This window comes from Clinocottus analis, unplaced genomic scaffold (genome assembly GCF_023055335.1).
Source record: "Clinocottus analis isolate CAN_PGR_092001 unplaced genomic scaffold, fCliAna1.0.p SCAF_17, whole genome shotgun sequence".
In the NCBI taxonomy this organism is placed as follows: Eukaryota; Metazoa; Chordata; class Actinopteri; order Perciformes; family Cottidae; genus Clinocottus; species Clinocottus analis.
In genome coordinates, this window is record NW_027175898.1 from 14,626,054 (window position 1) to 14,651,570 (window position 25,517).

The window sequence follows — 25,517 nt, forward strand, 5'->3', positions numbered from 1 at the left end:
AACCTCGTAGAACCATAACTTGTCGTTTTTACATTTCAGCTTCCAGTTGGTGAGCTTTAGAGGTTCACCCTTTGGACGTATATAGCCACGTTAGCAGTAATGTTTCTGATCTGTATGCTAAGCTAACCTGCAGGTTTTAGCTTTATATTTACCAGAAGAACTTGAGAACGGTATCAATCTTCTCATTTTACCCTAAACAAGTGAGTTTTTTTCTCAAAATGTGGAACTATTACCATAACAGTGTTTATATATCTGTTGATCGCTATATGTTGCATCTTTCTAAAAACATTTTTTGATTTGTATGCTAAGCTAACCTGCAAGTTTTAGCTTCATATTTACCGGATGAACTAGAGAGCGGTATCTAACTTCTTATTTAACCCTAAACAAGTAAGCTTTTTTTCTCAAAATGTGGAACTATTACCAGAACAGTGTTTATATCTGTTGATCGCTATATGTTGCATATTACTAAACATTTTTTTTATGTTGCATGTAAACCTGGGTTCATGTAATGGACTGAGATGGTCCATCCCAGCGCATTTTGATCGAGATATGACTAAAATTACATCATATTTTACGAGTACATAACGCAATCACAACTAGACGCCCAAATATGGTCAAAAAGGCTTTGAAAGTTTGCTGTTCGGTGTGACTTTGACCAGAATTTTAAAAGATACATTGTGGGTGCTAATGATGCTAATATATTAAGTAAAAACAGCGAAGAAGGGAATCTGTTCCTGATTAATGAAGAACCCTTGAGAGGCCGTTGAGGTCCCCTGGAGGACACTGTTTGGGAGCCACAGATTTAGGTCACCTTTGTTAAATCACGTGCGGTGAAGCACAGATGAGGCTCCCAGCCAAATGAATTCTCAGATGTGTGGACCCACATCCAATTATGGGTGCATTTAAATTGAGGCAAAAACAAAAGATAACCTTCATCCCAGCTGCATCCTGTTGGGTGAAAAGAGTGAGAGGAGGGGATGAAAAGTCTCACGCAAATCTCTGAGTATATGATTTCTTAATTTAATGCTCACAGTACAGCATACACATATGATTTCCTTTACATCTCACAAACACAAAAGCAAACAGTTAAATACGTAGATAACTTTAGCACCAGCATAGAGGACTGATCCGCTCAGCGTTCTCTAAAACTCTTATTCGTAGTGATTTTCACAATAAAACACCTCAGCTTGATCTCACTAGGCATGGCTTACATGTAATATCTTTACAGCAGCATTCACTTAAAAAGGTTAATTGATTAAAAAAGGATGCATACTGCACACCAAAAGTGGCGTACAAAAGCAATACTATATTATATACCCATGTACATGGCCGTTTAGGTTGAATCAGTGTAACATTTAAGCTTTTTGTGTGTTTTGGAGGCTTCCTTATCAACACAGATGCTTGATAAAAACATAGAAACGTATGCATTTAAAAAGAGGTTCTTATGAGTATACACGAAGAGCCTATGGAGATAATTGGCATGTAACAATCTTGCATATTGAAACATAAATATATCACATTCACAATGCTCTCATTTTTCTTTATATATACTACCAAGAGAGCTACTGTCTTTCTACTGTTTGTATGCTTTGTTTAGGTTCAAGTTTTTTTTTAAACATTTTTTTAAACTAAATTATAATAAAAATGAATCCAATGGGAACATTACCTTTTTGTTACACAGTAATGTGAAAAAATAGTATCAAAACGACTTTCTCTCAATCAAAAAGCAATGTAGTAATGCACCGTTTCTCACAGTTGTCATCTTGGTAAACATGAGATCCTATAGTGAGATACATATGTATATATATGTGCATATATACACACATATATATGTGAAGGTTTAGGAGACAAACACTTTCTTACACTGGCCTTCTTTGATTACAATATGTTAACGTGTATGAAGGATGCGTTCCACAATCTCATCTGAATCTGATTTTAGTTTAAAATCTGTGCCGGAAGTAGAGTAAGTAAGTAAGTAAGAGAAGAAAAGGGGGCTGAATATGTGATTCTCACGACGGGACATCATGGAAATCTTCAGCAAAATGTACCAAGAGGGTCCTCACATCTGGAGAACCCAGGTCTGCGAGCCAATGGGAAGAGAGAAGGGTTTCAGGTGTTTCCCTTGGTGGTAAATCTTCCTTCATACAACCAGAATTCAACATTCAGGTTCTCTGCTCAAGACTTTAAAGCGGCTTGATTATTATTTAAATAATAATGTATCAGAGAATGTGAAACAGAGAATTATCACATGAATCTGCAGCTCCTCTCGGCTCTCTACAGCGAGGTTATTTCTTGGCTGCCTGGTCCCAATTTTGATTATTTTGGTTCGTTTCCACTAATCTCATTGCAGCTGTTTTCTGAGAAAAGAAGCTTAAAACACCTGGACACTACCTGCTGAGTACCAAACAGCAGATAAACAAACAATACGACTAGCTGGTGAGCGTCGTGGAGCAGTTAGCAGCTAACGAGCCAGATATTTCCCTCTGGAGTTGGTGGAGAACAAAACAGAGCTAAAAGAGAGTTACAATTAGATTCACAATCATCAGGTGACCAGAGAAACTCAACAAAATGTGTGATCGAGTTGCTGCATAACTGTTGGTGTGTATTTCAAGCAACTATTAGCTAAAAGTTAAGATGCATCAACTTTAAAGATGAATATATGTCAATGTTGTTTCCGTTGCCCTCAAATGTAAAACAAACTCAGTTATTGCCGGTTTAAAACTAGCTTAACCATCCTTTTTTATAGTGCGTTAGCCATTAAAGAAAAACTCAAAGACCTAAAACAACAACCTGGTTGATGTTACACAAACTGCCGTTTGGAGAAGCTAACATTTACTTACACTCTACTGTTCCTACTTTTATCACACCCTGCTTATGTTAATATGCTTATATTGGTTACAAACGTCTTCATAAAAGACCGAAGATGAAGTTATATCCGTGCAGTAATACCTGAATGTGTCACTCTTTGTGTTGCTTTCTTGGATTTTTACTTCTCTTACAGCATGTCGTTCATGCATAAACCCTCTCGCTCTGAGCAAAAATAAGCTAAAGTATCTGTAAAAGTAGCAACCTGTTTGCTGTCATCCTTTTACAGCAGAAAAGGAAATGATGCATCTCTCACTCCTGGAGGATTCGACTCGCTTCCCATTCTCTCGCAGACCTGGAGACCGTTTCTCAAATGTGTCGTTGGATTCAAGGAAGGGGAATAAATAGGAGAAGGTTTTCAGAACTTAGTCTGCTTTAGTTTGTCGATGTGGTAGCAAAGCTTCAAGGCCGGCCCCAGCTTCAGCCCGAGGTACTTCATGATCATGTCGCTCTTCAGGAGCAGCAGAGCGTTTCCGTCGATCTCCTGAGGGAAGCAGAAACCAGACGTTTGTCTCGGTGATTTACACTGGACCTTCATTAACTCAGCAGCGACACATCCTGTCGAGAACACAATGGGAGAAACAAACTCACATGTTTCCTAAAGACGTCCGAATGTGGGCCGAGAGCCTGGGGGTCCGCATCCCTGATGAACCAGACCACATCGTCCACAGACCAGGTGGTCGGGTCCTTATTGGGCGGAGCTTTGGAGTCCTGGGACTCCGAAGCTGCACTGTAACCTCCTCCTGGAAGGACAAAGGAACAAAATGAAGCTCTACTTCCGAAAAGAAACATCGAAGGAATCTCGGTTTTGTCTTTCCACGACTCCTCACCTGTCCTGTTGCTCTCTGGGAATGTGCTCGGGCTGGCGGACGACTGCCTGCACATGTTCATGGAGGCCGAGCCGTTGGAGAACTGCTGCGACGAGCGAAACCCGTAGGACTTTGGCGAGTAGGACGAGGTGATGGAGCTGAAAGCAGAGTCGCCCGGGTCCAGGGAGTAGCGCTTGCCGTCGGACTGGTCTAAATGGTAGTCCTCGGCCATGGACGTTTCCGCTACGGACAAGATAAGAGTCAGAATTAACTCAAAGAGCGTGTTTATACCAGCTTGCATTAGACCGATTCTGACGTACCATCTGACTGGTAGGAGCCGCCGCTGTGTTGGGCGATGGGCTGATCGCTGAAGAGGTTTTCGCAGTGCAAGCTGCGGCAGAGCTTCTTCAGAAAACGCAGCACATAGTCGATGCTGTTCACCACGGGGAGGCTGAGGAGGTGCTGCTTCCCGTCGAATGTGGCTGGAGGAGCAAAGCACGGGGAAACCACTTTAAAAACCACGTCCCGGTTTAGACGACCAAAGTAGGTCATTACTTGACTAATGCATGTTTTTAGACTCGGGTAAAGTGGTAGGGAGGGGCAAACAAAAAGCGATTGAACAAGTAGGAAGCAACACCTGAGGGAGGTCTTTGTACAACACCTGATATTTTTTCTCCCCCGTAGCCCTGTGTGAGGAGAGTGAACACCGTCTTCTGCTGGAAGGCGCTGTCGATGCAGCCCTGGACGGCCTGCTGCAGCACCACGGACGGCCTGTCGGGTCCGAAGTGATCGGGGAGCTGCTGGATCTTCTTCCTGTCCAGGTTGGGGCCGGTGTTGGCCTGCTTGTTGATGTAGATGCAGACTGTTTTTTGGGGGGGGGACGGAGAAGAGACACCTGAATGATCTTAATGTCAAGAATTTCGTAGAGACTTTGAATCTGCTAGCGGATGTCCAGAGCGGTTTACCTGTAAGCACCTGGGGCGTGGCAGAGTGGGGGATGGTGGCGGCATCCTGGGGAATGGAGCTCATGTCGGGTTCGGGGGTGCTGCTGGGCGGAGAGATCGCCAACGGTGTCATCACCATCCTGGGTTTGAGCTGCGGAAGAAAAAGAAGAAGAAGTTATTGCATTGTTATTTTTTTTTACAGGCATATCATTTATTTACTAAATCGTCCGAGGAGGGAGAGGGTGGAATAATCAGGCCGCCAAATCTAATCAAAACTGTATATTTTATGCTAGAGATCATGATTTTTCATGTGTGTTTACTGGATAAAACAGCCATATTTACAAAAACAACTTTCCCTTTTGACATGAACATATTTCCATATCATTTAACTACAGCTGAACAAAGGCTTACAAATGAAGTCTTTCTCTGTTACACTACAGTGTGAAGGGCATGGAGCCGGTGTGTCTGTGTCTTTCTGTGTACACATGCATTTTTAAACACGCTGCATCCACACACACACACTCACACACACACACACACTCACACACATGTACCACAGCTCACCCCCCCCCCCCTAGTTCTCCCCCCTCGTGTGGCTGACCTTGAAGCCTGGCTTTCTCCCCCTCTTTTTTGGCACTTTGAGAGGAGGGAGCGACTCGGGGTAACGATTTGGAAAATCCATCTTGGCGACATTGCGGAGTGGGGGTCTCCCTCTCTTCCTGCCCGGTATCTTCCCCGACTGGCTGGGGAGGTAGGAGGGAGACACTGCAGCTGATTGCATTTCACTGTTGTTGCCGTCTGATTTCTGTGCCGTCGCTGCAGGTACACTCATTTGGAGCTGGAGACAAAGGAAAAACAACCATTGAGGCTCTGCACGCAATACAAATGCAAAGAGACGTGCACTTCCCTTTGCACAGTAATCCTCCTCCTCAGCAACTATACATTATGGAGCAGCATTAGCATCCTTTTAGAGCAGACACAGAGGGAGGCAGAATGGCTTGGCAAAGGTGCACAACAGCAACATCTAAATACTGAGAGACTGCAGGATCCTCAGCTGTGCGATGCGGTGAGAGGAGCAGCATTTAGCAGAGCACCATAATAAGCAAACAACACAAAAGGCAGCCATGCATGAGCTGTGGAGGAAACAGCACCTCCATCCTGCACTGATAACACACTATAAATCCCAGAGAGGAGGGGGGGGGGGGTCTATTACCTGCTGTCTTCTATTGTGAAAGCCAAGAGCCGAGCCCTTTTTGTCTTAAATCCCGGGAGCCTAAAGGTGACTTCAAAGCTAAATCTCTAACAATGAAGGGAAAGCCATCCTGCGCTTGCTGTGTGTGGCGTTTCCCTCGTCTCCCTTTTGGTTAACACTGCTGCTGCTGCTGCCGCTGCTGCTGCTGGGCACACAGGCTGCAGACATCTCATTAGACTAATGCATTCAGCAGTGCAAGAGGGAGGGGGAAATTGACTTCACCATGGCTACCCGGCCATGAATTACCATTACGATGACAGCTTCCACCCTGATCTTACAAAAAGAAGAAGAAGAAGAAGAAGAAGAAGAAGAAGAAGAAGCAGCGAGAAAATAAACATGTGGCACAGATGCAGCAAGAATGAGCGACCGGCGGGTCGTACCTCCAAAATGTCTCTTATTTTAAGCGAAAAAAGGATTCAGTATGTAAACAAACAATAACCGGTCAGCAGGCACTCACCATCCAAAACAGATGTGGAGCGTCTTACGCTCCTTGTGTCCGTTATTTCTCTCCTGAGCTCAGATCTCAAAGCAAGGCAGGTTCCACTGTAATACTGTATGTGTGTGTGTGTGTGTGTGTGTGTGTACAACCGAGACAGACAGAGAGTGACAGCGTGTGTGTGTGTGTGTGTGTATGTGTAGGGGGGAGGGGGGGTGCACGCGTGCATTAGAGAGAGAGAGAGAGAAGGGCTCCTCTGTTGTCATGGCAACAAGCCTGTAAGCCCCTGTAACACCCTGCCTTGTCTGCCATGTTTTTTTTTTTTGTCTGCTCAGTGCTGTGGATGTAAAATTAGACCGAGGACAGAGTTTCTCCTGTTTTTTAAATTTTTTTTATTTTAATGAGAAATTTCTAATGATTTTTTTTTGTCTCCATACCTGCAGCGGGTTTCAATTTGTTAAATATTTGTGTCGCTAAATATTTAGAGCTTCAACGATTAGAAGGTTAATCGATCAAGACAAAAAAAATCTGAAACTGTTTTGATGTATTAATGATCATTTTGGACATTTCATTAAGCATAAATGCTAAATATTTGACCCCAAATGTCAGGAGTTGATGCTCAGCTTTGTCACCAATCATAAGTAACTAAATAAATGTGTTTTTTTGACTGTTGCTCGGACAAAACAAGACATTTGAAGGCATAGCTACATTAATTACTTTTTAAAAATGTTTCACAAAAACGATGAATCAAGAAATCAAAAAGTGAAAATTAAATATTTTTATGGTTAGTTTTAACCATATATATACTTTTTTTTTTTTACTTTAGTAATCTGTTATTATAGCAGATAATAATGCTCGAGCCGAAACAAAAACAGCAGTTAATATTGTATTTTCATTTAATTGGAATATGTGCAGTTTCTCTGCAATCCCTATTCCTGCCACACGAAACACAATAGGTCATTTTAGGTGCCTCATGACTTGGACATGTTCCATATTAAGCCAAATTAACATCCATTTTTCATACATTTGGGTAATTCAGTAAATACTAGTCATATATATTATGCCAGATCATGTGTCGTGTGTGTGTGTGTGTGTGTGTGTGTGTGTGTGTGTGTGTGTGTGATTAGATCAGCAACTAATTATTATTTGTATCGATTAATTTGTAGATATGCCACAAGCTTGAGTTTTTTTTTAACTGTATAGAAGCAAAATACATTTAGTTTACAATAATATAAAACTGAAAAAACAGCCAATATTGGATAATACAAAAGATTATTGTTGATATATATACAATCTGTGTATTATTATCATAAATATATTTGGACTGAATGAAATCTCGCCCCCAGCTGGCCAAAGCGGACTCACTCTGTTTGTTCTTCGTTTGTTAATAAAGTTACGTTGAAGGAATTTGAATCCAAGATGGCGGGTTGCTACATACCGCTGTCTGTAAAGATGTCACCCTCAGCTTTACTGGGCTTTAAATGTGTTTTGACAAAACACTATTCCTCCAGAAAGCTGCTCAAATCTTTGACAGACACCTGCAGACGAGGTGAGACGAGTTTTTGGTGAGTTGTGTTGATAAATGATCGAGTCGGAAGCGTTAGCCGGTGCTCTAGTTTCCGAGAGCTAGCTCGCTAATGTGTGTTGTTGTGGTTGAATTAAAGGTTACTCGGAGGAAGCTCAACGGGCGCCGGAGGAGAGCGGCGAGAGACCCGCCGGGTTCCGCGGGCCCCTGGACCACTACAACGGGCTGATCAGAGACGGGTCGCTGCGGGAGGATGAGCACCAGAAAGCGGTGATGCAGACCCTGGACCAGCTGCACAAAACCCTGCGAGGATACAGCAACACGCCGAAGTCTTTCTTCTCCAAGGTACAGGAATGAGAAAACACCCCAATGATTTACGGATGCTGTCTTTCTTTTATTAATTAAGTTTTAACGCTGAATTTGTTGCTACCATGACTGCACCTTGGTGGGGGAAATTATTGAGTTTCCACCAGCAAACTAGTAGAGTTGTAGAGACATGCACATCTCTCTGTGCCAAGTCACATAACGTTGTTGTTTCTTTATTTACCTGTGTTTACAGCCTCTGATCTTTGTATGTATGCCTCATGTTTTCCCCCCTTTATAGTATCTTCATCTTTATGTTACTACGTGTGGATAAGCTTGTATACACCTTCACAATTGAAAATATGTTTATGTGCATTACCTCTCCATAAGCTGTTCTCATGAGACAAATATTTCTCTACTATCTATATATTGCATTACCTGTCATCGTGTTCTTACCTGTCCAAATGTGGTTCTCATTAGAAAGATGTGTATTACAAAACTGCACAACCTTCTACTTTACAGAAACAATAACAGTCTATCACAGGAGACTTTATTATATTATATTCTAGTCCTATTTTTGAACTATTTAGTTATATTGTTTCCATACTTGTTTGTACATCTTGAGGGCTGACGACTGCTTTTCTAAAGTTGTTCTGAATATGACAAATTAAGAACTTGAAACTTGCTTTTTTTACGTGGATATGAATTTTGCACATTTATTTAATTTACTTTATTAATTCCATTTTTTCTCTTTCGCTTCAGACGTTTATTTATTTCGGGGTCTATTTGTAACACCTGTTGTGTTTTTCTTTCAGTTTTTCCCAAAACCGAAGGCTCCACAGGGTTACTATATCTACGGGGATGTTGGTAAGAGACATGGACCCCAGGAAAAAATGTTTAAAAAAATGTTTTCCTCTTAAGTCACATGCTCTATTTTTTGTTTCAGGCACAGGAAAAACGATGGTGATGGACATGTTTTATTCATATGTTGAGACGGAAAAGAAAAGGAGGGTTCATTTCCATGGCTTCATGTTGGACGTGCATAAAAGTAAGTGCTCTTCATGTTTCTGCTGTTGGTGTGAATAATGTTCATCGCCGTCATAGTTTACTTCATTTGTTCTTAACAGCCACAAGGGGGCAAGTTATTGTTTAAGCCTTTGAGTGAAGCCACAGATGAATGTATAAATGAATAAGTTCAAGATGGATGAGCTGTCTGCCAGGATAAACATTTTCCCCACAGTGTGAGTGAACCAGAGTTCCATCAGCATATGTCTCGTGTCTTTTTAAGCATTCGGTGATGGCGGCTTTGGTTCTTATGAGGAGAGAAAATATCCACCCACACCCTGCGGCATTTCTTCATTCCTGTCATCTTTGAGCTGCTTTTCAAACATGACATTCAGCATAAATAAAAGTTTATTTAAATCCAGCTGACATCCTGCCTCATAAGAGGCTGTTACCAAAGGGGGTGTCTGTCTTTTGGCTGTCTCCTATTCATTCATCATGAAAATCAAGCATCTATGCTGTCAGCTTTTAATCCTGCAAGGATCTAAACATGAACTTTCTTTACTGGTGAGAGATTAATTCTTCTCAACATGCATTTTTGCTCTTTTTTTCTTTAGGGATCCACCGACTGAAACAGAGCATGCCGAAGAGGAAAGCGGGTAAAATGGCCAAATCCTACGACCCCATTGCTCCAGTTGCAGAGGAGATCAGTGAGGATACTTGTCTTCTGTGCTTTGATGAGTTTCAGGTAATTTTAACAGGACAGAGACATTGAAAGAAGTTCAACAATGTTTTCTTTGTTCTTTAACCAAAAGTAATTTATTTGTAACACACATTTCAGGTGACTGATATCGCCGACGCCATGATCCTAAAGCAGCTCTTTGAGAATCTCTTTCTGAACGGCGTTGTTGTTGTGGCCACTTCTAATCGCCCGCCTGTAGGTCAGTAACAACATTTCCTGAATGTGTTTTCTGTCCAGCCAAATACCTTCAGAAACTGTCTCTGCCTCTTGACTTTAATCCGTTTCCCACTGGACAAAAAACCCCACTTACACCCACTAACATCTGGCTTTTGTCTTTAGTTGGAAAGGTTTCTACATCCTTAATTCATTAAACAAATGACTCTGCAGTAGTCAGAAGTATTTATGGGCTCCAGCTCCGATAGTCAGTGATAGAAACGGATCCAAACCGGAAGGACACACTCGTCTACTGCCAATGTTAAAGCAGTTTATCTATTTCAGCAGATTTTCCAGTGTTTTGGAAAAAAACCTGATCTCAATGTTTTTTGCCTTTTTGGTAAAAACTTTGAGTCAAGATACCACTTTTATCCTCGTTACCTCAGACTGACTTAGTGTCTGTCCAGAACCCTGTGGATGTCCTGAGCATGTTAACACAACTTGAAATGGATGCAGATACCTCCTTATTATTTAATATCTAACATACAGTACAGTATGCCCTCCCACACCATTTTCAATGCACATGTTTGAATAGCTTAATTATATGAAGATTGTTGACAATATTTAGTTTTTAATGAAATGGCATGACAACATTTGGCAGGCAGGTTGTTTTTAAATGTGTTTAAATCCCATTCTTTCCCCTCAGACTTGTATAAAAACGGGCTGCAGAGAGTCAACTTTGTGCCGTTTATTGCCGTGTTGCAGGTGAGAAGGAGACATAAATCAGTCTTTAATTTTAAATGCATCCGTTGTTAATTGTGTGTCTTCTTCTCACATGCAGAAATATTGCCAAACTCTCCGCCTGGATTCTGGGATAGATTATCGCAGAAGGAACAGACCATCTGCTGGAAAGCTCTACTTTCTGTAAGAAACCTATGTAGCCGCACACTCATTGCGAGCTGTATTTTGATCTGTTTTATGCATCTTTTAGTGTTTTTAATGTCGCGTTTACTGCAGCTCCAGTGAGCCGGATGTAGAAGCAACGCTAGACAAGATGTTTGATGAGCTGGCTTTTAAGCAAAATGACAGTAAGTGGATATTTGACTTAATTCTACAGCTGAAATGTACTGTGGTAGTCACTCTATATGTATTACCACATAAATTACACTGTTTAATATCACATGATGAGCTTCCATACTTGTTTATTCTCCACAGTAACACGACCGAGAGTTATGAATGTTAACAACAGGAAAGTCCGTCTGAACAAAGCGTGCGGGACCATTGCAGACTGCACCTTTGAGGAGCTGTGCGACAGAGTAAGTCTCTCTGACTTTTACTTTTTTTTTAATATAGATATTATGCGATGGATACGATGACACAATTGTGACATAAATATGCACCAATCCTGACTTCTTTTGAAGTCTTTCAGTGCATAAACGCTACATTGTTTGTTTATCACCACTTTTTGCGTGGTTTTGCATTCTTTATCCACCAATCAGGCTTTTTCTCACATTGTTGTTGGTGGACAATTGCATGTTATTGTTTAATGGGATGTCTATTATTCAAAAGGGAGTTCCCTGTTGGGTGACCTGATAGCTGAGTGGTTAGGAGGCTTCCCACAGGGAAGTACATGCCTTGAGCAGTGAACGTCTGTTTTGATTCCCTGCTGGCTCGACCGTTGGCTGCACGTCATTCCTCTATGCCTCCCTCCTTGCACACTCACATTACTTGTCTCTCTCTCCACTATCACTATCAATTAAATGCATGAAAAGCCCCATCTTAAAAAGAATATGTGAACATGAGGATCAAAGCAGCGTTCATAATGGACAAAACCATTTAGCTTTTCCCAGGAATGTCAGATCGATTAATGACAGCGTAGATGTGCCCGTATACATTTACATGTTCCTCCACAAAGTGTTGAAGATGGTTCTGCATGTCTCACTGCATCATTTCCAATACATGTGTTTCTTCACATTTCAGATTGGTGGGTGAAAATGTGCAAATGTCTGAATTTTTCTGCATCAAAACTGGATTGCTACTACATTCTGTGACAAGATCTGTTTAGCTTTATGGCTTTAAAAGAGTCGTTATAAAAATCTGATGCTGCCTTAGAAGTTTTTCGACTCGTACGCTTCAGTCAAAAGGCCAAGTCTCCACAATGTGATGTCGTCATTGCATTGTATGAGATGTAATGACAGAAAAAAAAGAAAAATACAGATTTATGGTTGTAGCCTTTCCTTGTTTTTCAGTCTATCTTTTGCAGCACATAGAACTCAACCTGGATATAAAACAAAGTTAAACAGGTTTGAACAGGTGCTGTTTGTGTTTTTAAATGATTGACTCACAAGTGTCTTTAACGGCGGAAGCAATCCCAAGAAAAGGACAAATGAATACAAAGACTTGAAGCTACAGGTTTTCTAGTGAACAAGCATTTTTATAGACAAAGCGCGGGGTTATTAAAACATAGATCAGCAACTTTAAACCACTGTAGCCTGCTATTCTAATGCTTAATTTCATTGTGAGTGACTGTAAATGTTTCAGCCTTTAGGGGCCAGTGACTACCTGGAGATATCCGGTCTGTTTGACACCGTCTTTATTCGACACATTCCTCTGCTGACGCTGAACAAGAAAACTCAAGCCAGGCGGCTCATAACGCTCGTGGATGCCTTCTACGACCACAAGGTACACACACGCGTCATTTTCCAGCCACGCTTGACCTTCGAGTGTCGCGGCAAAACCGTGGCCATTTATTCGTTCTGGTAGTTTTGTAACGGGTGTGTCTTGTCGAAGGTGCGGGTGGTGATTCTCGCGGATCATCCGCTGGACGATGTGTTCGTGCGCCACGGGGACCACGGCCACGACGAGAGCCACATCCTGATGGACGATCTGGGGCTGAAGAGGGTGAGCGCGCCGACTCTCGCTTTCGAAAAACTAAAACCCGTTTTTCCTGTTGGGTGTGGACTTTTTATCGTGAAGTAGATGATTAAGCCGGCTGAGCCTGCAGCTTAAAACACACGGCTGAAAGTTTGTCAGTCTGTGGAAAATCGTCTTAGCTTTTACTTATTCCGTCTTAAATCAACTAAGCCCTCCTCTAAATGTACTTAAATAAAGGAATCCAGTCTGACTTTTTCATACTGCATGTCATTTCGGGTTGGCGTCAGAGTAAATGTAGTGATGTACAATAGTGCGGTCAATTTAAAGTAAATGTAAAAGTTCATAAAAGAAGAAGCCTTTAAAAATGTCTTTTTTAAGATGATCCAAATGTAATTTACGTTTTTGGGGTATTTTGTTAAATAACTAATCAACAGACAAATGAGAATAAAAATACAACCTTTATAGTATTAAGTGTCATTTTGTTGATACTTTAGCGCATCAACTGCCTTATCTTCATTTGTTTCATGATGCTGGTACTTTGCTCTTCAGAAAGAAGTTTGAGAGCACCAAGTTTATTTATTTATTTTTATTTCAGCTGTAAATAATGCAGTTAAAATGAAATGTGGAGGGTCAACATGTTGCATATCACTCCCTCATTTCCTGTTGTCTTTCTATCAACACAAGAAAATACGCATAGAAATGTGCCCAAAAAAACATTATTTTAAATTAAATGTTTCTTCGGGATCACAATACATAATTAACTGTCAGAAAAAACATGAAAAGCATCACAACAAAATAATAAAAATATGAAAACCTAAAGGTTTAAAGTGATCTAAACACTAAAGATTTCAAAATGTAAAGATAAAGAACAAACGTGTGTAACGACCGCATCACGAGGTGATTTTCCTGTCCAACGTTAACTCATGAAGTGGCATGTTTAACTCATGTTTAACTGTCCTTCCTGTTGCCGAACAGGACGAAGCCAGCAGCCTGTCCATCTTCAGCGGAGAGGAGGAGATGTTCGCCTTCCAGAGGACCGTGTCTCGCCTCACAGAGATGCAGACGGAGGAGTATTGGTTGGAGGGAGACCGGAGCTCTAAATCAGAGGTGTAGCGCGTTACACCGCCTCCAGAAACTGGACTCGTCTCAGCCAAAAAGCAGCGAACACTTCTCCTGCTCACCTCATGCAGCACCGGCCCAGCGGGGCTCCACAGCATGTGTGCAAATGTTGCACAGGGATTATTTATTGAAATCTTAAGGCCTTCAATGACTTTATTGTGACATTGCACTTTTTCCGGATCATTTTTAATATACAACTTTATGGCGTCGTATTGCTTTTAACTCCGTGTTATATATTTATATATATAGATATATATTTAGTGGTCCAACTGTATTTACTTTATCAATCTGTGGGAGAGAGCTGGGCGGCTTTTGGAAAATGGATTCGCAAAAGACTTTTATGAAGATTTACCAGACATTTTAATCACTTTTGAAAGATCATAATGCATATCAATGAGTTGTTTATGATTCTAATGCGAGCCTGAATGCAGCGACGGCAGATTGATTCAGAGATTTAAAGCTGCGTTTTTATTTCTGATGATTTATGTGGACGTTTGTCTCAGAACATTTCTCATCATCCACTGAACAATAATGTTCGACTCCAGTTATCAGCATTTTCATTTGGTGGATAAAAAAAAGAAACAAACATGTATTACAGGAAGCGTTTTTATTATTATATTACTTCCAGCGCACAATATGTATTGTTCTTCATAAAATAAGCAATTAACAGTTTAAGTGTTGGAGTTGAAGTTTTTTACATAAATCTTTTCTTTATTTAAAGTGTCATAAATAACATCTTACAAAAACTAAACTGTGTTATTGGCACTGACATACAGGTGGTATATTTATTTAGTGGGAACAAAACCTTAAGAACCTTTTTAAAGCCGTTTTGGTTGAATTTAAGGGCCTTAAACTGAATTATATTAAAGTAATGTGTATATCTTAATGTGCAACAACAAAACAGTCCACTGCGTCAGTGAGGTTAATTCTGACACAAAGTACTCTGTTTGGTCAAGTACATTTAATTAATTTAACCCAAATTATATTTAAATAAAATAAATCCATTTTGCAATTCATAACAAACTTACGGCACTTTAAATGCTACACTACTTTATTATTTATGCTGCAACCAGCGCAGTATGTATTGTAATGAGTGGGTTCAGCATCCTGGTTGGAGTGTACAGCAAACATCTCACTTTTAAATAGACATTGTTATAATTTTAATTTAACAGATTAATAGATGCATGTATAGGATGCAGTATTTATCCACTATAAGTGTACTCATAGTAATGTGAGGAATCATTTGGAACAAGCTGTGGGAGAAAAATGTCCCTTAAAAATATGGATATTTTTAAAAATACTTTATTTTATATTTTTCTAAACATCCTAGTTGTTGTCTTTGCCACTTTCATCTGGCAGCAACATTAATATTCTAGACTTTGGCGCTAAACCAAGACGGGTAAGTGATGCTAGTGATGCTATTTTTCTTCCTTAATGTATTATTAAAGTCAAATAACAGGAGCTTACTTCATCTTTTCACTGTCTTCCAAAAAAAAAAAAAAAAAATCCTCTGGTCACATGAACGTATGCGCGCGCATTCACACACATACATGTCTGTACGCGCACACGTACGCAGAGTGATGTCACTGGCCTGCGGACATCTCCACACTGTCACTTTAACTCCAGAGCCGTCCAGGGGGGGCCGGCGCGTGAGCTGCTTTTCTTTCTCCCGGTCCGGGTTTGCAGCCGCAGCGGAGCGAGAAGAGTCTGCGGGCCGCTGGCCGCCCGGAGGACGCCGCGCAGCTCTGATCCACACGCCGGAGACTATGCGGCGAGAATGCATCGTTATGTTCCCGGAGCTAGGGCGGATTTGAGCCACGCCACATTGCTCCAGTAGTCCCAACCCGCCCCCTTTTTTTTCTTCTTTTTTTTTTGAAAGAAAGCTGCAGGGCCTTGAGCAAAGCAATCGCCGCCTTGATGGTTTCTGGACAGCAGCGCAGCGCACAGGCGACGGGCGGCTCTCTGCGCGGATGATAACGAACTTGGGGAAGGGAAACGGTCAAGATGGCAGCTGCGTGCGGACTGATAACACCGATGTGGTGGCATTAGGCCGAGTCATTTTTGTTCATACATTTTTTTGGTGTATTTTTCTTTGGCATGCACGCTTGCGGGCTCGCGGTGCAGGACGCGGGCGCGTGTACAAGAAGACCCTCCGCCGACTCTTCCCCGCGCGGTTCTTGATATTGCAATGCGTGTTGGCCGGGGTGTGGGCCGTGCACGAGAACAAGAGGCAATGCTCTGTTAATGCCGGTCCGTGTGCTGCGGATAGACGCCTTGCGGGAGGGACAGAGACACGGGGACACGTGCTGGGGGACCTGGGGGGTGGGGGGGTGGGGGGCTGCGGGGCTGGACGCTCGCGTACCGCGCACAGTAAATAAACTGTCCTCTAAACCCTGCACACAACATTGATGGAATGCGAGCCGAGTGATTTTATAACTCTTTGTGCAGCGACCGAGATATTGCGATTAACATGGCTGAGGCGCCGCGCCACGGCGACGAGTCCCCCTTGAACGTGGAGATAGACCCGGATTTCGAGCCCCAGAAGCGGCCGCGGTCCTGCACTTGGCCCCTGCCGCGTCCGGAGTCCGCCGCGGACAAGCCCGGAACGAATGACACTGACGTAATCCCCGAAGAAGAGGACGATGAGCACGAGGGTGGCGACGCGGAGAGCGGCGACGCTCAGAAAGCCAACAGCAGCAGCAGCAGCAGCAGCAGCAACAGTGGCGGTGGCGCGAAGTCTCGCGTGTCTCCGAGCAGCGGCAGCTCCGTCTCCCAGCCCGTGGAGGTCCAGCGCGGCCCCTGCAAGGAGGAGGCCGCCGATGGTTCGCCTTCCTCGGCGCAGACCCCCGCCGCGGCTCTGGGCGGCTCTGCCTCCCAGCAGCTGAGGAAGTCCTCCGCCCGCAGGAACGCCTGGGGCAACTACTCCTATGCAGACCTCATTACGCAAGCCATCGAGAGCTCCCCCGAGAACAGGCTGACCTTGTCCCAAATCTATGACTGGATGGTGAGGTCTGTGCCATATTTCAAGGACAAAGGCGACAGCAATAGCTCTGCTGGCTGGAAGGTGAGCGGTGTGGCATGCTGGTGCTGACATCATAACAAAGGCCACTCTGTGGTCATGTAAAGACACACAAGACACACAGCCATGGTTATTGTAGAGAGGGAGGGGGTGGATGCAAACACAGGTGTATGTGCAGGTATCAAGGATGCTTTCAGGTTTTATCATAAGGCATATAAATAAGCAGCAGGGAATGTGGGACTGCCTGCCAAGCACATGGTGCATAACGACCCCATGTGTTGTCAAAATGCAAGGCTTCTGTTGTAATGGTGTGTGTGCATCAGAAGACACACGCCATTTAGTTCTGCACCTAAAACCAAATCGGAGCGCCCAGCAACGAGGCACTTGGTATGAAAGTGGAGATGCTGAACAGGCGATGCAAAGTTGATTTCACTTTCAGACACACTGCAGCACACGGGGCTTCTTACAAGCTCCAGCGGGGCCCAGCTTCTGTTTGATTTTAAGGATTAGTTCGGCCTGGAAAACCAATTCATCTGTCATGGAATCAAGTCTGATGAAAGCTTTGAGCTTTGCAGGATTTAGATGGGTTGGGGGGGGGGGGTTGCAAAACTCTGGAAATAGGTCTGTAATCCTGCACAACTGTAGGATGCAGGCAGATTTTTTTTGATTTATTTTTGTCCTTCTGGGTCTTTCTTAATGGATAAATCGCAGCATCGGTCAAGACTGTGCTTTAAAGCTCAACGTGTTGCTGTGGAATAATAAAATATAAGCGGTTGCATTGATGCTAATAACTGATTAATCTGCACAGAATCAGCTGGTTAGTTAATACGTGAGATTAGTGGCAGTCGGTTTTCATTCATGTTTTGGATGCTTGTTACATTTGACTCTGGTAATCAGCATATTATTCATCTAGCGGATAAACACATGAATCACAGGAAGCGTTTGAGTGAATATGTAACTTCCGGGCCACAATATTATGTGTCCCTCTTTATGAATGATGCAAATAACAGTCAAAGTGTTGGAGTTGGGTTCATTAACTGTTTGCCCCTTTAAACTCTCAGTAATACACAATGTTTTACAAAGACAAAGAAGCAATATGGGATACGAGAAGTGAGAAAAAAATCTTTTAACAGCAAAACAAAATGTCATTGGAACCGAGAGAGTCGGTGGTATTTAAATGACTGGAATCTGCGTTATTTTGGTGCAGAAACTACATCTTAAAACCGGTTTCTGTTCCATTGTTGTTTTGCCTCTCGACACGTTCAGGGGGGCGATATCGTCTTCTCGGAGAACAGGGTTAATGTCATGGTTTCAGAAGAAGTGCTGACATCAGCATTTTTTATTTTTAAGGAGATGCTCTTTAGCCGTGACATTCAGCAATCAGCCTTAAAGGGTGTCCATCTGCAGAAACCAAACGTCCTCAGCTGGCTTGAGGGGTTTGGGACCGAGGAGGTCGTAAATCCAGACCGGTCACACTTCTCCAACGCCGGCTTCAATGACGACCTTTGTGTGCCGTCTCCAACACGAGGTTAAATCTCCTCGCTGTTGTGAATCCAAACAAAAATATACAGACGAGCAGCCAGAGGCTCGACCCCCACCACCACCACCCCGCTGTGTGCCACACTGTCTTTTTTTTCACGTGGCCCTGGCCACAAGAATCAATCAGCTGACTATAAATTATGTAGGTCAATGTGTAGCAGTGTGAGAGAAGCTCAGTGTTTCTCTTTGGATCTGGCGATGGCTAAACTGGCATCGCTCCAGTCCCCGCTCAGAACGAGGCTCTGCTCAAAGGGTGCTGCAGAGCTGCTGTGACTGCATGGGGGGGGGAGGGGCAGGCAGAAGTTGCTCTTTGTGATGTTATCTTTTTTTTTTTAAACGATGCACGGCTCCTACTGTATTTACCTGTGCTGCGCTCAGAAAATGCAGCACGTCGCTGGAGCTTTTGAAGATGCAATAACATCCACTGGATCTTTCTTCTCTGGAAGCGGGCCTGGTGGCTTTGACAGTTTTACTCTCCATACTACAGCAGGACTGTTGTGTTGTGTGCAGCAAACATAAACTACCTGCATGCAGGCGATGTACACAATCACCTGTGTAGCATGACATATTTAAACTCAGCATTCCTGTAATATATAAGGAATGACTTATGTGCAGCTTATAACATTTTGCATCACACAGTTGATTGATTTCTGAAGTTGTTTATTCTGTGTTGTATTGCAAATATAACAGCTATTTGCTGTAATGTATCATACTATATAATACAGCAATAGTACAATTTACAGCCTTTATAAAAGAACAAAGTTGAATGAGCTTAAGCTCAACTAAAATCAAAGTGTCACTAAGGTTTATTTATTGATTGTAGGGCTGTTGTCCTGTATTTCATTCGACTGAACAGGACAGGCAGTGCTTTTATTGCGTTGCCTGTGTTCCTAATGACTTATTTCTAAAAGATAAAGACTGTCAATTTGAGCTTTTACAGACTGGAGCTGTTCAGGCTCAGTTGATGCAAGTGACATGAGGCATCATGTGAGGCAGTTATTAAGAAAAACATCAATGAACAAACATACTCGCCACTCAAATCCTGCTGAAAATAGGGACGCATCGCTCGATTCTGCTTTGGTGAAACAATTGTTTAGTTAACCAAATGTTGGAAAATAGTGAAAATTGTCGATCCCAGTTGTAAAAGGAGTTAAAAACTTAAAAATATAAAGTGGGAAAAGCAGCAACATTTGCTATAAACTGAAGTGTGTTAATACTATAGCTTGACGTTTTGGTGGGAAAACTACCAATAGCTTATTTGTTTAGCCTAGCTAGCTCGAAAACTGGAAATGGGAGGGTGGGGGGTTCCACAATTTTTCACTTATTTTTTTTACAGATTGTAGTCACAAGCTACCACATGTTCAGTGAGCTTTGAAATAGTGGACAAAGCACAGATGGCTGTTTCTAGTCTTTGTGCTAAGCTAACCACCATGCTAAGCGGCTGGCTGCAGCTTCATATTTACACTAGAGAGGTGGTGGAAGGATATCGATCAAATAAATCGACAAAAAGTATTTCCCAAAATGTTAAACAATGTCTTAAGATCTGTCTTCAGTAGGAACGCATAGTGGCCGAGTGCCACCGTGGAAGCAAGTGGGAAAGTACCAAAACATTGACCACCGTGCCGTTTTTAGTTTGTCTTTTTTTCGTGGGTTTTGTTAACGGCAAGAAAATCACAGAAACACACAGCCTTGTTTTTTTAGTTGTTTTTTTTAGGTCAGCACTTTAAACTAATTGGGCAATCTTTGGTTAATTCTAAGTGGTCAGCTAACTTGTGGTGGGTGGAAAAAAAGACAAAAGAGCAATGTGGTACCTGAAATTTTTGCATTTCTGTGTCACATGTGCTTTGTTGTAAGTGATGAAAGTGTTTGCCAGTTGACCTAATCCCTTAATTGGCTTGAGCGCGAGTTTGGCTGGAAGTTTGATGTCAGTGGGTCATTGACTCACTGCATTTAGAGGCCAACTGCGGCCATCGCGCCACTGCAGTCTCAGTGGTCACGCAGCCGGAGAGGAACTTCCCTCCCAGCTGCTACGCAGTTGTGTAGCTGTAGTTTTGCGAGCGTTGAGCTTCTTTAGCAGTTTGATTAGTTTAATCTTCCCGAGAGATGGTTTTAAATAGGACCCCGCTTTACTCAAGTTAATTCAAGCTTAAGAGAATTATGCTGGACCCTCTCCCAGTGAACTTGGCCTTTTGGACTGCAGAGATTTCTTCTTCTGGTTACCGCAGTGTGACTTGGTGCGGCGTCAGCAGGCTCCAGCTGTTTCATTTTGTACGTGGTCGGGAACATCTCCGGGGAAATCTTGTGTAGACCTTTTAGAGCCAGAAATGGGTCACAGTGTGAGGTGCAAAGGAGATGTGTGTCTTGGAAGTCACTGCAGTATCGTTCACAGTACTTGGTTGTAATGGTTCGGATCGAAAAACTTTTTTTTTTTGTGGGTTTCAAAGTCTTATTTTTCTCCCCCCAGGGCAGAGGTTGCCAACATTTTTAGTAGTGTCGGCCTAAAGAGTTAAAAGAGCCAGTGTTTTCTTTGGGACCCCAAATAATTTCTAACCTTGTTTTTATCACAAACTTCAGAGACTGTCAGCCCCACAGAAAGGCCAAATAGGACTATTTAGTCGGGGTGGGGGAAAAAATCGAGAAAGCATTGTATCGCGATATTTTGCGTGGTGATATTGTATCGATACACGGAAGCCGAGTATCGATCTTTTATTTAATCAATTATGATCCTTTTGATGTCAATTTTTTTTGACAACGTTTTCCTTTGGAGACAATTTGTGGTTGACATTTTTTTAATGAATCGCATTATATCGCAATACTCAACGTATTGCGATAATATTGTATCGGGACTTAAGTATTATGACGATATTGTATCGTGGCACCTCTGGTGATTCCCACCCTTATTATTTAGTCTATTACTCCTTTTTGTTAGTTTTCTTCATCCTGTGTCTATTACTAATACAATTGTACTCAAAGTTATTTGTTGAATTCTGGGAACATGTTCACACTGCCACAAAAATGTGAGTTATTTGGTAACAAAAAAACACATCTAAACACCGCAGGGTCCATTCAGTAGCTGTTCAAGGGTGTCGCACACCTCAGCAGACACTGTTGTCGATTTTCTGAACTGCTTGTGCTAGAAGAGGGGATTAAAAGTACATTTTAATTTAAAATGTATTCAAAGTCGAACATCCACAACGCCATGGCCGTCCTCTAAGGAAGCTTGTGGGCTTTTGATTGGACGCTCCACAGCGGACACTAAATGGACATTGTGATCAGATTTGTTTTTTCCAAGGTCATGAAATTTGCTTTCCTTCTAAATTTAACATGCATCCATCACAGTTCCCGAACAAACTTTGATTTACTGTACTTGCTGTAGTGATGAAAGGTTTTCCTGTACGACTAGGGATTGATAGTTCACTCTCTGTTTTACCTCCAAATAAAATGTATAAAACAACTAAACTTCTTTACAAAACTCTGATCGCTGCCCCGCTTGGATTTCTATTGGCAGGATGTATCATTTCATATCAGAATCTGCTTTAGAGACCAAGTATGTTGAGGCACATTCCCATTAGCTCCACATGAAGAACGTGCATTTAATAGTGTTTTAATTTCTTCTTCTTGCAGAATTCCATCCGACACAATCTGTCCCTCCATAGTCGTTTCGTGAAAGTCCAGAATGAAGGCACGGGGAAGAGCTCTTGGTGGATGGTCAACCCGGAAGGCGGGAAGGGAGGCAAAGCTCCCCGCCGACGCGCCGTGTCGATGGATAACAGCAAGTACATCAAAGGGGCCCGGGGCCGTGCCACCAAGAAGAAAGCCTCTCTGATGGCGGCTCAAGAAGGCAGCTCGGAGAGCTCCTCCAGCCTCTCCAAATGGACGGGAAGTCCCACCTCCCGCAGCAGCGACGAGCTGGACGCCTGGACGGACTTCCGCTCCCGGACCAATTCCAACGCCAGCACCCTCAGCGGCCGCCTGTCCCCGATCCTGGCCAACCTGGAGCTGGACGAGGCGCCGGACGACGACTCGCCCCTCTCCCCGATGCTGTACTCCAGCCCCAGCAGCATGTCGCCGTCCACGGGGCCCACGGGGCTCTCCGACCTGGCGGGCACCATGAACCTCAACGACGGGCTCTCCGACAACCTGATGGACGACCTCTTGGACAACATCAGCCTGACGGCGTCCCAGCAGCCGCCTCCCGGAGAGGGAGAAACCGGCGACGACGGCGGCGAGGGCGGCTCGGTGTTCACCTTCAGCTGCTCGGGGAGCGGTCTGGGCAGCCCCGCCGGCAGCTACGGGCCCAACCCGCTCTTCAGCCCGCCGTCCATCACCAGCCTGCGGCAGTCGCCCATGCAGACCATCCAGGAGAACAAGCAGACCACCTTCTCCTGCGTCTCGCACTTCAGCGACCACCAGACCCTGCAGGACCTGCTCAACCTGGACTCGCACAGCCCCGGCAACGTCATGCTCACCCAGTCGGACCCGCTGATGTCGCAGGCCAGCGCCGCCATTGCCCTGCAGAACTCCCGCCGGAACGCCATGCTGCTGCGCAAAGACCACGTGTCGGCGAACGGCGCCGGCGAGGCCCAGGGCTCGCCGGCGCCCGGTTGGCAAGCCGGCTTGTCGGCCTCCGATAAAGACGCCGGCCATGCCGACGCCGCCAAGCCGCCGCACCTGAAGTCTCCCGGCAAGGGCGCCGCCTCCATGCAGCTCGGCTCCGCTTTGTCCGGCCCGGACCGCTTCCCCGCCGACCTGGACCTGGACGTGTTCGACAGCCTCGAGAGCGACATGGACTCCATCATCCGCAACGAACTGATGGACGCGGACTGCCTGGACCTCAGCTTCGACTCCCGCCTCGCCTCCGCCGCCCAGAACGCCAACAGGAATCCAGGAAGCTTCGCCAGCTCGAAACAGACCTCCCCTCACAGCTGGGTGCCGAGCTGAGGATCTCAGTCAGGGCGGAGCGTGGCGTAAAAAGTCGGGGGTGGGGGATGTAAAGTGGATTCATTGTCTTCTGTCGTACAACTAGAGGGAAGAAAGTGTGTAACGATGTATTCATGTAGTATTCCTTTTCCCCATTATTTTAACGTGAGGCATTCAGTTTGGTATTTTAAGTGTCCCGGACACACAAGGGTGTCTTCACAGAAGAAGAAAAAAATAATTTTTTCGGAAAAAAAGATCAATGCCTGGGCGGCTGTGAACAACAGTATTGACTGGAAGTACAGGACATTTTGTTTGAAAAAAAAAAAAAAACTATATGAAATGCATCAACTCGTGTTAGTCTCAGGGAATCACTCATGCAGTGTCACAAAGTGATACATGAAACTGAAGATGAATTATGTTTCCACCCTGCTCTCTCTCTCATCTCTCACACCCTTTCATACCTGAAATGTTTTTGCCAAACCAGCCGTCAGCCTGACGTTGATTGACGGCCTGTTTACAGAAAAAAAAAGCTGCAGAGGATGTTACACTATTACGTTCCAGCGGAGGATACTTGACTAGCTTTTTTTTCAATTTTTATTTCAATGTTTCTTTGAAGCCTAAATGTTAACCCCTCCCTCCTCCATTGATGCACAGAGTCACCAAATATCAATCTGTAGAGGTCAATATGTTTTCAGGATGTGATCTGATCTACATTGTGTGGTTTTTGTACGTAATGTTTTATCTTTACTTGGCGAATTTGACCCCTCCTCCCCCCCTTTTAGTGACATAACTGTGAATTATGTTCCTTCTGAAGAGGTGCATTCCTGAAGTCTTGATACTATGGTGTTTCTGCTGCAGATCCCTTCTCACCATCTCCCTCATCCTCTTCCTGCAATATTGGACGTACCGCTCTGCAAACGGAGTTTAGGACCGCGTTAAGGCCCGTGTTTTTAGTAGCTCTAGTTGACACATTTACATTAGTGAACACGTACGACCATTGGGATTGAAAGTGACCACCCAGAGAGACTTGACGGCATCCGACTTCGATATTTTGTGGTATTTGTTCTTTTGAAGGAGTTCTTGGTGCTATGAAAGAGAAGATAGCAGGGAGCGGCTGCAGATGGAGCAGCATCAGTAGCCTCCTCCTTTTTGTTATCAGCACTATAGCAGGTGCCGCGGCAAATAGTGTCTCCAACTCTGTGAGAGGACGTAGTGTAGTATCTTAGAGCCATTTTGCCATTTGAGAAAGAAAACAACCACATTATTTATAAATTGCCAAACTACGTCTGCATTGAATTAAGTGGAATTAAGAGGACATACAGTGTTTAGTCATTAGGAAGCAGTGCTATAAGGGCAACACAAATAATTAACATCAGCACAGTTTTGTAGGAATGGCAGGGATGAACTTTTTTTTTTTTTTGCATCTATCTGCTGGAAAATTTCTTTTTAAAATTTGTCTTTTTAAATGATTTATTTATTTTGTTTTTCACATGTACATATTATTTCTTTTCATACGAGGTGTGGTAGAGCTGTGTAACGGCTCATTTTCTTTTCTTTTTTTTACGGTTATTCAACATTTTGAGCACCACAGGCGGCAATTTGCCCCTGAAGTGGTGTCACCTCTTTTTTAAAAAAAAAAAAGAAAATCTAAATGTCACGGAAATATTAAATCCCACATGCTTATTTTTGTTTAACTTTTACTCCATTTTTGCACAAGTGTGCTTCCAAATATCAGTTTTCTAGCTTCTCATGAAGGATTTTATACCAACTCGAAGCTCCTTTTTCTTTTTCTTTTTTACATTAACCTTGAGTAACTCTCACTGCCAATATTCAAACTCCTTTTATTCCTCTCGCTCCTACAAAAACAAAAGAGACATCAAGTTGACATTGCCTATTGTAATTCCAATTCCTATCTTGGCTGTATCAGAGATGGTGCATGTAAATAAAGCTTAAAAGAACCACTGAAAAAAAATCTGGAGTTTGTTTGATCTGCCTTTTTTTTTTGGTGTTTGATT

At 43.3% G+C, this 25,517-nt stretch overlaps 3 protein-coding genes across 5 annotated transcripts; 2 read left to right on the forward strand and 1 right to left on the reverse strand.

Annotated features, from left to right (window-relative positions):
- Positions 1-1,000: 1,000 nt before the first annotated feature.
- Positions 1,001-6,447, reverse strand: LOC137787352 (sex comb on midleg-like protein 4). Of its 2 annotated transcripts, none has more exons than XM_068579698.1 (8): positions 6,328-6,447; positions 5,220-5,456; positions 4,640-4,769; positions 4,336-4,536; positions 3,995-4,156; positions 3,696-3,917; positions 3,457-3,608; positions 1,001-3,349 (listed from the first exon to the last, which is right to left on the reverse strand). In XM_068579698.1, the coding sequence occupies exons 1-8, from the start codon at positions 6,328-6,330 to the stop codon at positions 3,224-3,226; spliced, it is 1,233 nt and encodes a 410-aa protein (XP_068435799.1). In that variant the 5' UTR covers positions 6,331-6,447; the 3' UTR covers positions 1,001-3,223. The 2 variants fall into 2 exon arrangements, with proteins under 2 accessions (XP_068435799.1, XP_068435800.1); XM_068579699.1 differs by lacking the exon at positions 6,328-6,447 and adding an exon at positions 5,832-5,986.
- Positions 6,448-7,725: 1,278 nt separating this feature from the next.
- On the forward strand, positions 7,726-14,826 carry afg1la (AFG1 like ATPase a). 2 transcript variants are annotated; one of them, XM_068580398.1, is made up of 13 exons: positions 7,726-7,855; positions 7,971-8,176; positions 8,950-9,001; positions 9,081-9,182; positions 9,754-9,884; positions 9,978-10,077; positions 10,738-10,796; positions 10,873-10,955; positions 11,049-11,119; positions 11,247-11,347; positions 12,573-12,713; positions 12,822-12,932; positions 13,881-14,826. In XM_068580398.1, the coding sequence occupies exons 1-13, from the start codon at positions 7,726-7,728 to the stop codon at positions 14,016-14,018; spliced, it is 1,425 nt and encodes a 474-aa protein (XP_068436499.1). In that variant the 3' UTR covers positions 14,019-14,826. The 2 variants fall into 2 exon arrangements, with proteins under 2 accessions (XP_068436499.1, XP_068436500.1); XM_068580399.1 differs by having other exon boundaries at positions 7,738-7,871.
- A 1,556-nt stretch (positions 14,827-16,382) lies between these two features.
- Positions 16,383-25,459, forward strand: foxo3a (forkhead box O3A). Its single transcript, XM_068580957.1, has 2 exons — positions 16,383-17,088; positions 22,207-25,459. The coding sequence occupies exons 1-2, from the start codon at positions 16,495-16,497 to the stop codon at positions 23,521-23,523; spliced, it is 1,911 nt and encodes a 636-aa protein (XP_068437058.1). The 5' UTR covers positions 16,383-16,494; the 3' UTR covers positions 23,524-25,459.
- The last annotated feature ends 58 nt before the right edge of the window (positions 25,460-25,517 follow it).